Below are 16,110 nucleotides of genomic sequence, written 5' to 3'. Positions count from 1 at the left end.
CTACTGCTTCATGCAGCGTTCTTAAAACGGTTCCGGTATTCGGTGTAGCGGTACCCATTGCTGGTACCTAAAAAAATAACAAGAATTCCCATTAGTCCATCGGCAATTAACATTCTTTCATTTTTTAACTTATGGCGTATGGGCTTTCATCCATTTAATATTATATAAACGCTTTTGGTCATGAGTTAGCGTAACAACTAACAATACTTAATTTATACTCTTGGACTTTATGCAAAATTAATTCACTTTTATATACGCTGCCAGAACTTCATTGTGTTCTGAAAGTGCGTGATGGGGAGTAAGTTATTCAAAAGTTAGTTGTACTCATTTACGAAACTTTAATTGTTCTGCTTCGAAGAGGTCAAGACAGTTCCAAAACATTGAAAGTGTAGTAACTTGTGCCATTGCTTGCGATTTTTTTTCCATATATCGATAGTTATCCAATAGCTATCAATATATCTAATAACAATAGATAGGTTAAAAATCTATAGTTACCATAACTATCGATTGCGATATAGTTCAATAGTTATCAAAAATAATGGAAGACCTATCAGATGTGCAAATTTATTGAATACTCATCCAGACTTGCTTTCCAAAATAAGCCAAACGCGGGACTGCCCTTTTCGTAAAATTGAAGGATTTGCCCTACCGTAGGAAATTTCTCCCGTAGGTAATCGCTTTATTTTGGGAAAAATAATGTGCGTAGCAACATATACCATTGGGACCCAATGTCAGTATATATTACTTTCGCGACATGTCGACATGTAGTCTTGTACAACGTAAAGGAGGGAGAAAAACAAACATGAGGAACCACTGAGTCAAAGGTGCGTCAAATTCTCCATAAATCCTCGACACGGAAGTTGACGACAATACCACAGGGCCTACAGTCGTTAAATTAAGGTCAAAGATATTATAATAAATTGAAAAACACACCGTTCTTTTATTTCTCAGGAACTTCTAAATCTGTGCTGTATAACAAGACTTCCGTATGTACAGACATTCTATAGCATACTACAAATGCATAATCTAATAGTTATTTACGTTATAAGTCCGGTAGGTTACTTGTAACAGTACGAGTTAGACATTATGGACGAGGCGACGTCAGGAGCCGAGTCAAGAATGTCTTAAACGAGTAAAAATCGCATTACCTTGTTTCTGTGGCAACGGCCGTTGCTATAGTTTGTAGTTTGTTGACAATTGAATTTTTTTCACTGAAAAATTGACGTTATAAACGTTGTGGGATGTTCCACTGTTCCCGATACAATCCTGTCGAAATCTCATGAAGCAACCGAAAAGTTGGTTCCTAAGAAGTCGGCCGCAAGGTATGAAAAAGAGTACTACAGCAGAAGGAATCGAACATTACTAACTCGACATCCAGTAATAACCCAGGCGTAGTCTTGAGGGCAATACAAATTGTTTCATTACAATCAATGTTAATATTTGAAATAAAGAATTACAGCCAAATTTATGTTGGGGTTTTTAATTAATTGTGTGAAGATGTCAAATTTGATGTATACAAATAACAGTCCGGTAAGTGTTGCTTAGCGACACTTACCGGCTCTGATGCTGTAATAACTCACCTACCGGACTCAAAATGATAGTGTAATCGAACATCTACCGGACAGTATGAAATAAATATAATTTTATGTGTGCGAATTTGTGTTTTAGGATTGTAAGGAAATTAATTGTTTCATTTCATTCACCCAATTTGGTATTTTATTTAACCGTAAAAGGAAGCTAAAAGCAATCTAAACTAACAATCGCGGTTAAAAGTGGAATTTTATTTCAGATGTAAATAGAGTAAATTAATATTTATACCGAAGTACGTGTGTATATTCGGGATGATGTAAATTAAGCGGGTCATTGTAACGGCGAGAAGAGCGAGTTAAATACGTCTGTTGTTACCGAACGTTAAATGACAAAAAGCTTGTAATACGATATTTATATCATTGAAGTAAGAGAAAGGGCTTATTGCTAGGCTAAATTGTGTCAAATTTCACAAGGGCGATCTATAAATATGAGTGTAAGTAGTGGGAAAGGGGTGTTTGCTAAGCGGCGTTTCACAGTGCCTGGTTATTTTTACACCGAGTCAATCCCCCGCCTGAGAAAAGGCCCGCGCGGTCAATTGCTTACTGGTTAAATTTTCCCGTGACAAAATCCCTCTGTTATTTGCTCGCCGCTGTGCATAAAATGCGTATGTTCGGTCGGACCGACAACCAAGAATGGATCTCAGGTTAGATTGTTATGAAAACACACAAAGATGTTAAAAATCATCTACTTTTTCACTGAACAGCAAATGTGATATAAACACACACATCGAACCCGTTTTGCGTGGAAGTATGCCTTGTTTTGTGCCAAAATAACATTGCAGTAGATATATGAAAAATATATATTTAAATATTATAGTCTATTATCATTAAAAGCTCTACAAAAATTGGCAGATAAAGAAAAGTCATATAGGCTTATCTTCTTACATTACAGCCCACATTTTGACTTTTTAAAGATTCTAATGTTGTCCTTTCTTTTTTTCGGATTTTTATCACTTAAATCCCGAACGATTTCGGTGCCGGCGAGGAGAGAGAAAGGAGTTGAAACTACAATTTTGCGGTTTAGCAGATAAATTTATTGGTAACAAAGGTTATTTATTTAATGAGACTTCTTGCAAAATGAATTTAAATGAATAATTAATTATTAATAGAATCATGTATTTTAATAAGATTGAGTATGATTAAGTAAGTAGGTATACCATATCGACAATATCCGCGACTTTTCCTTCACCTTACCGATAACGGTCGAGTATCTACGGTACAATATTGTCACTTGATGCGACACCGTTGTATTTTATGCTTGAACGAAACTCGTAACTTTATACCCATATACCTACGAAACCATAAACATTTCCAATGTTAAAATTACAAAATCGGTGATACCAACTACTTAGTATTTTATTTAGGAATTAATCTTTAATTTTTGCTTTGAAGAACAAACGAATGAATTTGGTTTCAATCACAATCAGCCATGGAATTATGCAAAACCGTACCAACAACCTCCTCCCCTCCCGCCGGCGGCATAGAAATCGCTCGATACACAACCATCAGGGGACCTTCCCCACACATTTCCGAAAAAAAATGGAACTACAGGAATTATAGTTTTTCTATTTGCCGTTTTTTGGCATAGAATGACTGGATTATGAAATTTAGAACGTTTTGTGGTATACACTGATGACCTACCCCCCTCCCCCCCTTCCTGTCGATTTTTCACCACTTCCATTATTAACAAGCTACTAGCGAGTTTATAATTTTGCGATGTATGACCGTATGTCCTTTAGCACGATATCTTGAAAACAAATGGACCGATTACGATGAAATTCTGCAGGTGGATTATCAAATTCGTAAGTCGGAGTTCGTGAATTAGCAATTTAGGCCAAAAAATAAGGAACGTCCTTTTGACATCGCCGTTAGTTATGAACCGAATTGCATGAAATTCAAAATGAGCATAGCTTTAGCCATATAATACGCAATGCCAAGCTCTAGCCATGCCCAGGAGCTGGTTTGCCACATTTCTGTACCTATCTATTATGTTTCTTATTTCACCACTGAAAAGTTTCCCCAAAAAGAACTTTGAGTAGTCGGTCTTTTGCGAAGCAGAATATTCATTGTGTTATTTGTTTGTGTAACTGCTTACTTTTTCTTCTAACATGAGTTCTGAAATCATTATTTGTCATTTATAATTAATAGGAGTCGTAAGCATGCAAGTAGTTAGATTTAATTACAAAAAAATGTTTCAATGTTTCCAATGTTCCTCTTCAATTAACGTTCATCTACAGCGAAAGAAATATTTAAAGATATGATGTCACCGTGCTTAAACATTGGAAAATCTGTAATTCCAAACGCACCCTTATATAGCATCAAAGATGAAAATTTTTTAAAAGATTTTCAAAAATCTGTCGCTAGTGAAGTGCTGGTGTCCGATTTGATCGGTCGAAAGGATTCTCATTGTGTAGCGACTTAAATAGTATTTTTCTAATTAAGGATTTATGGCGCAAAACGGCATAAGGCACTAAAAAGATATGCATTCATAAACTTAGGTGCACTCATAAAATTAGGTAGTGTACGTCTCAAACTATTACAATCAGCTACTTTTATAATGGGATGTGCATAAAATTCGTATCACGCTTGATGATTTTATGTAGTACCTATTCTGTTTAATTTAACATGTAAATTAATGTATATCCTATTACCACAGATTACCGAATACTTACTAGTATAGGGTAATTTGTGCTATTACTTATTTTTTAAAGAAATTGTGAAAACATTGACAAACTTTAATTGCCCAAAAACGTAGCAGTGGTCCGTACATTGAAGAGCTGATGACAATATAGTGCCGTCGAGAGAAGTGCGATATTTATACTTTCCTCAAAAACATGAGGAAACTTTCCATATAGGATGAGTAGAAATTGTAAACTGAAATGGTGAATAGATTTTTGCCTGTTTACGAATGAGAAACAAGAAAATAATGCCATTAATTCCAATTGGAAAAGGTAAAAAATCAACGTATTTCACTCCTAACCACAAGGACAACGGAAATTTAAGCATATCGATAAAGTTTAGGAGTGGATTGGAATAAATGGAGTAAGGGTGCCGGAGAGTAGGGAGGGATTTGCCTTCGTAAGTTATACAATGCTTAGTATTATGGGTAAGCTACGCGGGTCTGAGGAAAACGGCTGAGCCAACCTCGGAGTAGGCATGAAAACAAAAGACTAGAGCAACATCAAAATTTTATTTTTCAATATAGTTCCCCTGTCTTTGAATTTCAATAATAACATCATTAATCCCATTTCAAAATTTTAATTTGGTTTTTCCTGCAAAATGGCTCTCAACAGCCGCTATAATCGTCATTGTCCGTAAATGTTGTCCCCTTTAGTGTTTTTTTGAGATTCGTCGGGAACAAAAAATAGTTACTGGGTGTTCAATTTCTTCGAAGCCACAATCGGCAACAGCAGCTTTTGAAAGTTTGGACTGTCGTAGAGCAACAAGACACTTTGCGTCAGTTTTCCCCGTCTCTTCACAATAATGGCATTTCTAAGGCGATGCAACAGGTTTACAAAATACTCCCCCGTTACCGTACCACCCTTCATATACAGGGTTGTGACTTGCGTAACGCATCATAGGGATTTCAATGTAAAATTCATAACATGCGATTATTGGATCCCCAAATTATTTTAGAGCAAAAACGTACTAACAAATTTTTTTTACATCAATCAACCGTATTAGTTTTCAATTTTTTTCATAATAAAGACGGAAAATTGGAAAAATAAAACCCCCATCTTTTTCAATAATCTGTGATGCCATGGAATTTTGTAATACAAAAACTACGCCAATATCCGTCATGCCATGGAATGTCTGCTATAAAACAAATCAAATTCTATCAAAAAGTATTATATTTAGAACAGCGAATTCAACATAAAGAAAGACCAAATTACCAAAAACGGTTTCCTAATATAACAATATACAATAAATGTTCGAATAAGTCACCATTAACTGCAAGACAGTAACCAAGTCGACCATAACGTTGGACTAGCGCACAAAGGTGCCAAGTGAAAAATAGGCTATTTGCATACTTACAAAAATAAATAAAACTGGTGTATCAATTAAAATAAGTTTTGTTTTTGAACGAATTATTTATTATTTTTTTGTAAACTGTACACAACTTTTTGATAATACAATTGAAAAAAATTGAATAAATCCTTAACTTCTTCATTACCTAATGTATTTGACTCATGTTGCAAAAAATATCACTTAACACCTGTGTGCGCTAGACCAACGATAAAATCCATTTCGAACTGCTGCTAATTGATAACTGGATATCCTTTTGTTTTAGAACATTCCATGGCATCGCAGATTATTGAAAAAGATGCGGATTTTATTTGTCCAATTTTCCGTCTTTATTATGCAAAAAATTGAAAACTAACACGGTTGAATGACGTACAAAAATTTTTTCTACAAAAAACTTTAATACATTTTTGCTCTAAAATAATTTGGGGAGCTAATAATCGCATGTTATGAATTTTACATTGAAATCCCTATGATGCGTTGTGCAAGTCACCAACCTGTATAGGTAATCAATCAGCCAAATTCGCTGAGATCCCCAAAAAATTGTTGCCATTCTTTTTCCTGCAGAAGCTGGGTGACTTTAAAATTCTTAGGAGTCGATACTTAAATCTGGTTCATCTCCACAGCGCGTCAAAAATTGTTCACAGGTCTCTACGCGCAGACGCATTTGGAAAGGTGAAAGCATTCGCGGAATCCATCTGGCACTAATTTTTGTCATCCCAACCGTGGTTTTTGAAACTCCTAGTGAACCTGCTAATTGTCGCTTCTTTAGTCTTGCATCCTCTCCCCCTAGACGGAGATTATCATCCAGTGATTCTCGATGATGTTTAAACAATTGTGACCCAAACGATGATTAAGGTTAATAAATGGTTAAAAATATTGAATGTTACCCCCTTTGATTATCAGGTAAGATATTACTCATTCTAATATTTTTAATCAATGATTAACTTTAATCATCGTTTGTAAACCCGGGCATTAGAAGGTCAATCATCACCGTATACAGCCAACATGTCTTCAAGAATAACTTTTGGAGGTTTTCCTAGTTTTGTAAGGAACTTACTAACTTACTAACCGACCCCGGATTCGATGTTATTTATTTCAATACATATACAACGCGCGACCACACAAACTGACATACGAGTCATAAAATTAATAATGTTGCAATTGTTTTGTAAATTACTACACCAAGTTGCCAAGGCGTATTTTGTGATTAAAAAAAGCATAATGAAAAATTTAAAAACAGCCCAGTCCGGGAATATAAAAACGACCCCTCGTAACTACGAGACAGTATACTCTTTGTTCTAGGAAATCTGATTCCATTGATTCCAATCGATCTCTCTTATCACATGAAGTCACTACTCAATCTGGTCGATAAATAAAGACTCAAGATTTGATCACATGACTGACTAGGTATATTGAATTTAAAAAATTAAAATCGCTTCTTTTGTTGTTCTACATATTCTTTACACGTCACCGTAATAATTTACGCTTTTTTGAGTGATGACAAAATATCACAATATCTTTTAATCCATATTATTGGGCATTGTCGTCGAGATCCAAAGATTCCTGGGTAGTGGAAAATTCCCCTAGGGCAAAGCCATCGTTGTTTGATATGTGCAGTTTCTTTACGGGTAATGGAAAAACTCCAACACAGGTGGACAATCGGATGCTCAGTTCGTTCCAGACCAAATAGTTTTCAACCCGTGCTTCAATAATCTCAGTATTCAACGGGGTCAAAGATATTAATGGACAAGTTCGCACTTGTGATGTCGATGAACTTTCATAAGCGTTCTTTGGTATTTGTAGCTTCTTTATTCGAGAAATATAAATACGCTAATATGTGCTGGCATATTGTAAACGCAATTCGTTCTTAAATGGCTATGGAAAGTGGTGGTAGCTGGGGAAGCGAGGGTGAATGCTATAACTAAGATAAACATTCCATTACACTCCCCCCTAGCTATCTAAATAGACGTGGTTTTGCAGACAAACCTACCACTACAAATAATGTACATTGGGCAGTAGAGCCTCTGGAGGTAATACGTTTAATCAGTAGGTACACAAAAGGAACGAAATCCTTAGGCTTGTAATTAGCTTGTTAGTTTTACAGCATGAACTTGCACTCTAAGAGTACGCGGTCATGGTCGCGATTAGTGATTTACATATTAATTTTTTTCGATTTTGCAGTTTCCAGTTCAAAACCAGCACACATCTCAACTGGGTCTTTCATTTGATTTATCTTCAGGAACTGGAACTCTACGGTCATCAAAACGCTTAGAGACCGATTTTAATATAAAAACCTGAGTGTTTAACGTTATATTATAAGTACTTAGGTAATAATCTCTGTTTGGTTTGGTTCGTTGTCTGCAGTAATAGTTTGCTGAACACCTTCAATGGACAATGATTACATCAATTAGGTTTTTGTCCGCTAACTTGTGACTTAATTTATTAGGAATGTAACACATTCACGTTTTCATGCATTTTAGGTTAATGGTGAACAAGTTCTCTTAGTAAATGTCCGAACTTGCACATGTATATAATACTATCATTAACGGTACCTAAATTTAAATTATTGCAGTGACACAAAATTAACAAATTACCATAGATTAAATAGGTACACACATAGTTAAATAAGCCACATATCAAGTGTCAGATACGTTCAAATTCTAAACATGACTAAAATTATTAAGGAGATCTGGAGCATGCCACGAATTAGCTATTCTTTACATGTCGCAATTGTATACATTCATCATAGAAAGCAAAAATGCATGAAATGGTTGTCGCGACTCAAAAGCCATCATCGCCTTATGATCACATTAATCGATTTCTTCGTCGTTTTATTCGATCGTAAAGAAGTCTGCGACTTTTTCCATTAAAAAAAACGCACCCATCAGGTCGCATAAAAAACTGGATTTTACAGTCACAATGCTATCTATCTTATCGCAACCTCGTTACCACGAGTATACCATATGTTAAAAAACATTTTTATTGAGAAATTTTTCGCTCCTAATTATTTTTGTGTGTTCAATCGGAACACGAACTTGGTACAGTACCGCTAAATTTTAAGATTCCACACAACTAGTTCATGGATGCAAAAAAAAACGTACCAAACCTTATATAAAAAGCGGATTAAATCAATTTTGCGGCGAAGAGACAAAAAGGGACAACCGCAAATAAGTGAGGGTACGTTGTATGTATAAATTTATATGTATGGACCAAATAAAATGTTTAATACATACCTCATTGCAGAATGCGGTCGTGAGGATCGATTTGCAAATCCAAAAGGCACATCACAACTAACTTAAATTATACAACCGTTAACTTCTTCAAGGGTGGCTTTTCGTTTGAAATTCGGGCACATGTAGATATTTTAACTCCGTTGTTTATCTCTAGATGTTTTCACTCTTGTAACAATCTTGATTGTGAATGTGTGTTACTAAAGCGGAAGTATGGGTATCTTGTACAAGAACGGTCCGTTAGCAGGTTTCGATTGAAAAATTCGAGGTGGAGGGGGCGCAACCCTTAATGGTATCAACAACTTCGATTCGCATACGAATAAAAAGTTAATTAGGTAATCTGTAGATTGTGGCATACTTTTCTAGATAATCGCGTGTATTGGGTCACTTATGGTAGGTGTGCATTCTTCTTCTTTTTAGTAAGAATTTTGCGAGAAATGCGCAGATTACAACTTTACTTGCAATACGGTGTAGTGCAAATAATTAGTTAGAAAATCGTCTAATTAGTGGTTGTTCATTAAATGGTTTGTATTAATTAAACAAAGAGTTGCGAGCTTCATCAAGATAGAAAATAAATTACTTCAACAATCCGTATTCACAGAAAGTAAAGAGTTGTGATACTTAGATAGTAGTTCTAATTTTTGTAATCAAAAATGATTCGCTTTCGTCTTAAATATATCGTTAATATTCTTAAGGTCTTGCGAATGTGTTTCACACGTCTCCGTCAATTTATTATGCCTACTTAGGTATGATCCTAGGACCTAGGGTGCCCCGATTCGACACTGCAATCACAACAGTTTGCAACTCTGGGAAAAAACTACGAATAAAATCATTTTTTGAGTCGAAAAGACGGACGTTTCGCGGCTCGTTTGAATCTCGGTAGCAGTCGGTTAGAACCGGGTGACACGATTAAGTCTTACTGTAACGGGAGCACTAAGTTTTAATACCGGAATTTATTTAACACACCGCTACCTGATTTATATGACCACCCGGTATATATGGACGGATAATTGGCCACTTCGTTGAAAATGGGTCAAATCCAATGACCACGTGGGGTCGCACTGCCCTGTCGGTTTTCTAGATCCGCGTTATACGCGGTTTATTACTTCGGAGAAACAATTTAATGTGTATACTGGGCCAATCTGAAAGTATACCCCACAATTTAAGTGCTGTCTTCAAAAATGTCGAATCGAACTAGGGGAGGGGATTAAAAGTTGAGACAAATTAAAAATAGAGATTGCCCGTAGTCCGGTACACGGCTGGCATGTGTTTTCCGTAGTGACTGCTAGGGAAGAAGAAGAAAAGCGAGGTGTTGTGCCTTTTATGACAGTTGAAGAGGTGCCGATTGAAATTCAACGCAGAATAGCTGGTGTGTATGGTGAGAATAGTGTCAGTTGGATATCATTTCCATGATTTTTGACCCATGAAGAAGCACTTCAAAGATCGCCTTTACATGTCGAATACAGGGGTGCTGGACGAGGTCTGTGATTGGATCGCTTCACTCCCGAGGGAATCCTGGGAGCCAGGCATTCTTGGTCCCGTTCAGCAGTGGGATAAATGCTCTAGGAATGCAGATGCTTATTACCTTTGTAAGTGTAACAGTCGGGCTTCATTTGACTGCGCCAGTAGTAAGTTTATTCCAGAGTTGCCTGTAAAAAGAATATTACAGCGTCGAAAATCAAGAAGATAAACAGAGGCGGGCGCGAGAATCTTTCAAGTGCGTAAACTTAATAAATAAAATTGCGAAGCCATGTTGACTTAATTGGCTGGAAACGTGTTATCAGCGAACCTTCCTCAACAATGAGAATATGATACATAAAGAATTAACGGACATGATATATTTGGTGCCGGATAAAATACCTCTTCTCAAATTTCCTTGCCATTTACAGGCCGTTGACGGATGTATAAAATTAGTGACATAAAAAGCCTCTATGGCAGATTAACAATAAATAAATAAGGGCTTGTATTAAAATTACGAGATGTATTACTGCAATTTGAAGCATTTGAACAGTTTCTAAACGTTTTAGAACAAAACTAATAAATTTATTTTTATTTTCTTTTGCGGGAGGGCTAGGGTGGAACATGACATGCATTTTTTTACATTTTCAAGAAATTCGTTTTTGTATAATTGTCAATGTCATTTCGGCAGCCAATTTTCAGATTTTTTTGGTAACATGGCAAATCAAAAGACATCGTTTGAACACCCAGAGTACACGATTTTTGGAAATTGTTAATTTTATGCTTACTTTCGCTCCGCCCTTGGGGAGAAATTAATATTTTATGGCTGTAGTTCCCTTCATTCATTAATAACCGATTGTAATCCAGAATATTAATTCAAAAACCGGCAAGGTCGCTCGTTCGCGCATAAATAAGAGGCCTTTTGTCTGACTTTAGAAATTGGTGTTAGTCAAAATTATATGAATTTAGAAATTTCATCTCGCCTATTTAAGTAAATCTAAGGGCGTCGACTGAAAAACCGTCGGTTGCTCCATGAAACGACCGAATTTTATTAATGGTAAATCAGAACCCGATGTTTAGAGGGGATCTTTTGGCAATTTTATGTGCTCGCATGCATTAAGAATCTTTTCTTTCGCTCAGTTTAATTTTAAAGGTAACTTTACCTGCAATTGATTTTCCGTACATACCACTAATTAATTTATACTTTGTTGCTTGCGTTCCCATTGGCGGGGTTCATACTGATAGTACAAGATCCCACATAAGGTCAACCTTCGCTCATCTGTTTATCGAGCGAAATACATTTTTTAACAATTTTAATATGTAACCAAACGCATTAGAAATGTTGCTTAAAAAAATTAAGTCATCAAGAATACTCTTAATTATAATTAAGGCGCTCTAGTCTGTCCGTTCCACCGATATGACACCCAGGTTGCCGCCAATTTCCCCTAATTTCGCACGTGGGTGTGGTTTAATTCATCATTTGCAAATTTATCAATTTACCCTTTATAATTAAATTTTAATTTTGATTCCGCTAAATTATATTGTTTAATTTTCATGCCATTTGTGCGCGGACTTCCTACCACAGTACGCTGTGTGTAATTAGCTGTTCTTTTTGTGTGTTGGGGCGTAATATATAATCGGGAAGTGAATTGAATAAAATGCCGAATTTTGCGCGTACGAAAAGACAAGAACAAATAAAATATATTACGCTACATGTTGTACATGCAGCGGTTAGCGAATGCTTCGTACAGGCATTGAATAAAAAATTGAATGGTACAGGTCACAAAATACGTCGCCAATAATAAACGTTTGGATACATAAGACCCTAAACCTATTTGGTAATAATTTTCACTATTACAGTGCACATTATTTATAACTTTACAACTTCTGAAAAACAATTTTTTATCTGGTAAGTATATTCTGACTGACTGACTGTACTTAGGTATAGAAGGAAGTTTTTTTTTTCAATCTATGTATATATGTTGTTCCAGATTTTGCCATATGCTAATAAAAGGTAGGTACATGAATCGTAAATTAATAAAAAATTTAAAATAAAAGTCACAATTTTGTTTATTTCTTTTGTTTAAATTATTTTTGATCGATCAGATGCCAACTTTGCTGGTTACGTGTGTACGGGCATTGAAGCTGATCCATTTGCCGCGACCGATTGTCCCTTTCTCCACATTGATGTTACCGTTTTAGTTTGTGTATAGAAATTAATTCCTTGTTTGCCGTAGAAGTGCAAGTCGCCCCAGTGGCTTCCTCTGGATCCCGTGAAGCTAAACATTGGTAGTGGAACAGGAATTGGTACATTAACGCCAACTTGGCCGACGTCTATTTCGTTAACAAATTGTCTGGCGTGACACCCGTTCGTTGTGAATATAGCAGTTCCGTTACCATACTTGTTACCGTTTATAATATTTATAGCTTCGTCCATGGTATCGACAGTCATAATGCTTAGTACGGGACCGAACAATTCTTCTTTGTAGCAATCGTTGTTTGTGTTAATATTTGTTAGGACAGTGGGACCTACGAAGTTTCCGTTGGGATACTTCTCAACCACCACACCTCGACCATCCAATTCGCATTTGGCGCCCTGTTTAATACCGTTCTCGACCAAATGTAAAATCCTTTGCTTCGCAGCAGTTGAAATAACTGGACCAACATCAGTTCCTGGTTCGTGTCCAGCATTGACTTTCAATTTCATTGCTTTCGCTACAATATCGGGAATCCAATTTCGCGATTCACCAACTAAGATAGCGACACTTATTGCCATACATCTCTGACCGGCTGCCCCAAATGCCGCGCCACATATTTGGTCAATTGTCGTTTCTTTATTGGCATCGGGTAACACAACTGCGTGGTTTTTCGCACCCATGTTCGACTGTACTCGTTTGCCATTTGCACAACCGCGCTTGTAAATGTACTGACCAGCGGTGTCTGAACCGACGAAGCTAATGGCTCGAATATCCGGACTGTCGCAAATAAAATTAACTGCGTCATGTGCGCCATGGATTACCTAAAGGTAGTCTTGGTGTTAAGTGCCCTTAAGATGATAGTCGGAATGCTTACATTAACAACACCGGGCGGACAGCCCGCTTCGTTTAAGAGCTCCATCAGTAGCATGGTCGCTCCAGGTGTCTTCTCGGACGGCTTGATGATTGACGTATTTCCGGTTACGAGTGCCGTGGGAAACATCCATAAGGGAATCATTGCCGGAAAGTTGAAGGGACAAATGCCGGCGGTTACTCCCAATGGCAGCTTGTAGGATGTGCAGTCCATATCTTTGGCGATATTTTGTAAAGTCTCTCCCAAAAGCAGCGATGCTGCTCCACAACTGTGCTCGACAACCTCTACGGAAGGTACAAAAATTAATTATGTAAAAAAAGCACGTCTCGGAAGTTGGCGTGACAGGTATGAGATAAAATATCGTCTATGAGCATTACAATTCAAAAATTTTTGAGCTCATACTTATTTAAAAACGACAAATTGCAAACTTACGCAGTCCTCGGACTACATCACCCTCGGCATCCCCCAAAGTTTTTCCTTGTTCCTGGGTAATACTAGCCGCTAGTTTCTTCATATCTCTACGAATGAGCGCCTGTAATTTGAATAAGATTTGCTGTCTAGTCAAGATTGTCGTATTTTTCCAGGTTTTGTAGGCATTTTTCGACGATTCTAGGGCAGCGTCCATTTCGGCTTTCGTACTTTGGGGAACTCGTGTGACGACGTTGTTTGTTGCGGGATCGTAAACGTCGATCCATTGTGTTGTTTGGGAATCTTGAAATTTGCCATCGATGAACAGTTTTGTTGACGTCGCCGATTTGGAGTAGGATCTTACAAAATTTAATACTGATGATCCCTAAAAATAGATGCATTATTGAATTTATTTTCTTATCAAAGTCAAAGTATGAGCGGCTGGACAATTATCCTTAAAGTAACAGAAAGGAAAGTTTTCCGTCAAAGCGTTTCGATAAATTTTTCATGTTGGGAAGGGGAAAGACAAAATTGGTCTTCCGCTGAGCTTTTGAAATAGCAAAGTAACGCTGACATATCTGTATCTACGAGAAAAGGTAAATCCAATAGCACAGGCACATATGGAAAACCAAAAGAAATTAAAAATCCCATCCCAAAAGATCGCAATTTCAATTAGCGTATGAATTTAGTATCATACGACTCAAAACAGTGATGTAATTATTACATAAAGATAAGGTACCTACGCACAGCAACCACTACGCTTATGATGGAGCAAGAATCAAAATCGCTAATATGCTATTATATAATAAGTAGTTATTAATATAAATACTTACATTTCGAACTGACGAAAGTGCGTTATTAAGGGCCATTATTGAACGCTGGGGCCACGACCAAGGGGCGTCGCGGATAAAAGTGAAAAATTAAAATGCAAAAATTCTTTTTATGTGCGACTTATCATTTACATAGGTTATCAGAAAATACTCTAAGATAAGATTGTAATATTCGCGTCAATTTAAAATGTTGTCACAGTTTATTGCTGTTGCTTTGTCTCACGTGTTGGTATGGTGTTTAAAGAGTATCAACACCTGTAGATAGGATGAAATTATCTCTACCAATTGTAAAAAAAAAATAAGTATAAGAACACGCCACTAATATTATCGTAAAAAGTTAATCAAATGGTATAAGAACACAATAACTGTTATTATATGTGACGTTATCTTATCGGAGATTATCAATAATAGGTATATTGGTTAAAAATCGGAATTACTTCACACCACGCCAAAAAGTAACTAATAATGCAAACATTAATTAATTTACTATTAGTCGGCTGTGTGAAATAGTTTAGTTACAATGTATAAATATAAATTTATAGTTTGAAAAATGTTCGAACTGCAACTGTACACTTATCTACTACTATGTACACTTTTGAAATTGGTTTATTTCATCGGAATTTGTTTTCTTCTATTTTAGAATTGTTTTAATTTGCATAAGTTCTTGTTTAAATTTTATAATTCGTGTAAATTTGTTTATTTAAATTGTAAGATGTGAAAATTGCGTTGATGGAAATTAAGGAACATCTGTTGTGTTATCACTCACAGAAGGCACGATTTCTATTGCGCGTAACTTTGTCATAGAAGAGAGGACATCTCAAGCGTGCCTTATTGGCGTTACATTTGACATTGGCGGAAGTAGGAGTATGATGAAAAAGAAAAATAAAAACCAATAAACCACAATAATATAACAAAACCTCGAACGCGCTTCAACAGCAAGCCCGTCATAATCAGTTATTCATTGGAACGTGTTCGAGGTTTTAATATTTAGTGTGTTTATATGTGAATAATTAGCGGTCGAGTGACTACAGTTTGCGAATAAAAGTCGAGCAAGCGATTTAATTGTGCGAAACATGCAAGGAAATGTATGGAACGCCGTTTTAGTATTTATACCAACATTTTATCATGTATCATTTTAAATATCAGTCAATCTTATGTCTCTAAATTTTTCGTTTGTTGTTTTTATCTTACGTATTAAGAGATTGATTAAAAAAATGTTGATTAATAAAGATGATACATGAATTAAAATGTTTGTTGATAATTTTAATTAGGCGCTAGTATACACGTAGTCAAATAGACTAAACTGTAGTTCCTGAAACTTCCGCACAATCAGAGATACGAATTAAAATTATCAACAATCATTTTAATTAATGTAACATTTTAATTCAACAATCACTTTAAATAATTCTTGCCGATTTTAACAGCATGAATTCATATGATTGTTGAATTAAAATGTTCTCTGAAAATATTTGTACAATTTTATTCCAAAATTTTACAATG

The 16,110-nt window shown here is 36.0% G+C and overlaps 1 protein-coding gene across 1 annotated transcript; it reads right to left on the bottom strand.

Moving 5' to 3' along the window:
• Positions 1 to 12,355: 12,355 nt before the first annotated feature.
• LOC116168221 (probable methylmalonate-semialdehyde dehydrogenase [acylating], mitochondrial) lies at positions 12,356 to 14,764 on the bottom strand. The gene is made up of 4 exons (XM_031483924.1): positions 14,614 to 14,764; positions 13,805 to 14,165; positions 13,376 to 13,656; positions 12,356 to 13,322 (listed from the first exon to the last, which is right to left on the bottom strand). The coding sequence occupies exons 1-4, from the start codon at positions 14,647 to 14,649 to the stop codon at positions 12,426 to 12,428; spliced, it is 1,575 nt and encodes a 524-aa protein (XP_031339784.1). The 5' UTR covers positions 14,650 to 14,764; the 3' UTR covers positions 12,356 to 12,425.
• Between the last annotated feature and the right edge of the window lie 1,346 nt (positions 14,765 to 16,110).

This window comes from Photinus pyralis, unplaced genomic scaffold (assembly GCF_008802855.1).
Source record: "Photinus pyralis isolate 1611_PpyrPB1 unplaced genomic scaffold, Ppyr1.3 Ppyr1.4_LG4, whole genome shotgun sequence".
Taxonomy (NCBI): Eukaryota; Metazoa; Arthropoda; class Insecta; order Coleoptera; family Lampyridae; genus Photinus; species Photinus pyralis.
The sequence above is the reverse complement of the archived record's forward strand: the minus strand, read 5'-3'. Positions and strand labels throughout refer to the sequence as shown.

What these genes read in the sequence shown, in the direction of transcription:
- LOC116168221 (XM_031483924.1), bottom strand. Translation starts at nt 14,649, where the DNA reads ATGGCCCTTAATAACGCACTTTCGTCAGTTCGAAAT. An exon ending in CACTTTCGTCAGTTCGAAAT is followed by an intron (nt 14,166 to 14,613) that starts GTAAGTATTTAT and finishes ATCTATTTTTAG; the next exon opens with GGATCATCAGTATTAAATTT. An exon ending in TGATGTAGTCCGAGGACTGC is followed by an intron (nt 13,657 to 13,804) that starts GTAAGTTTGCAA and finishes TACCTTCCGTAG; the next exon opens with AGGTTGTCGAGCACAGTTGT.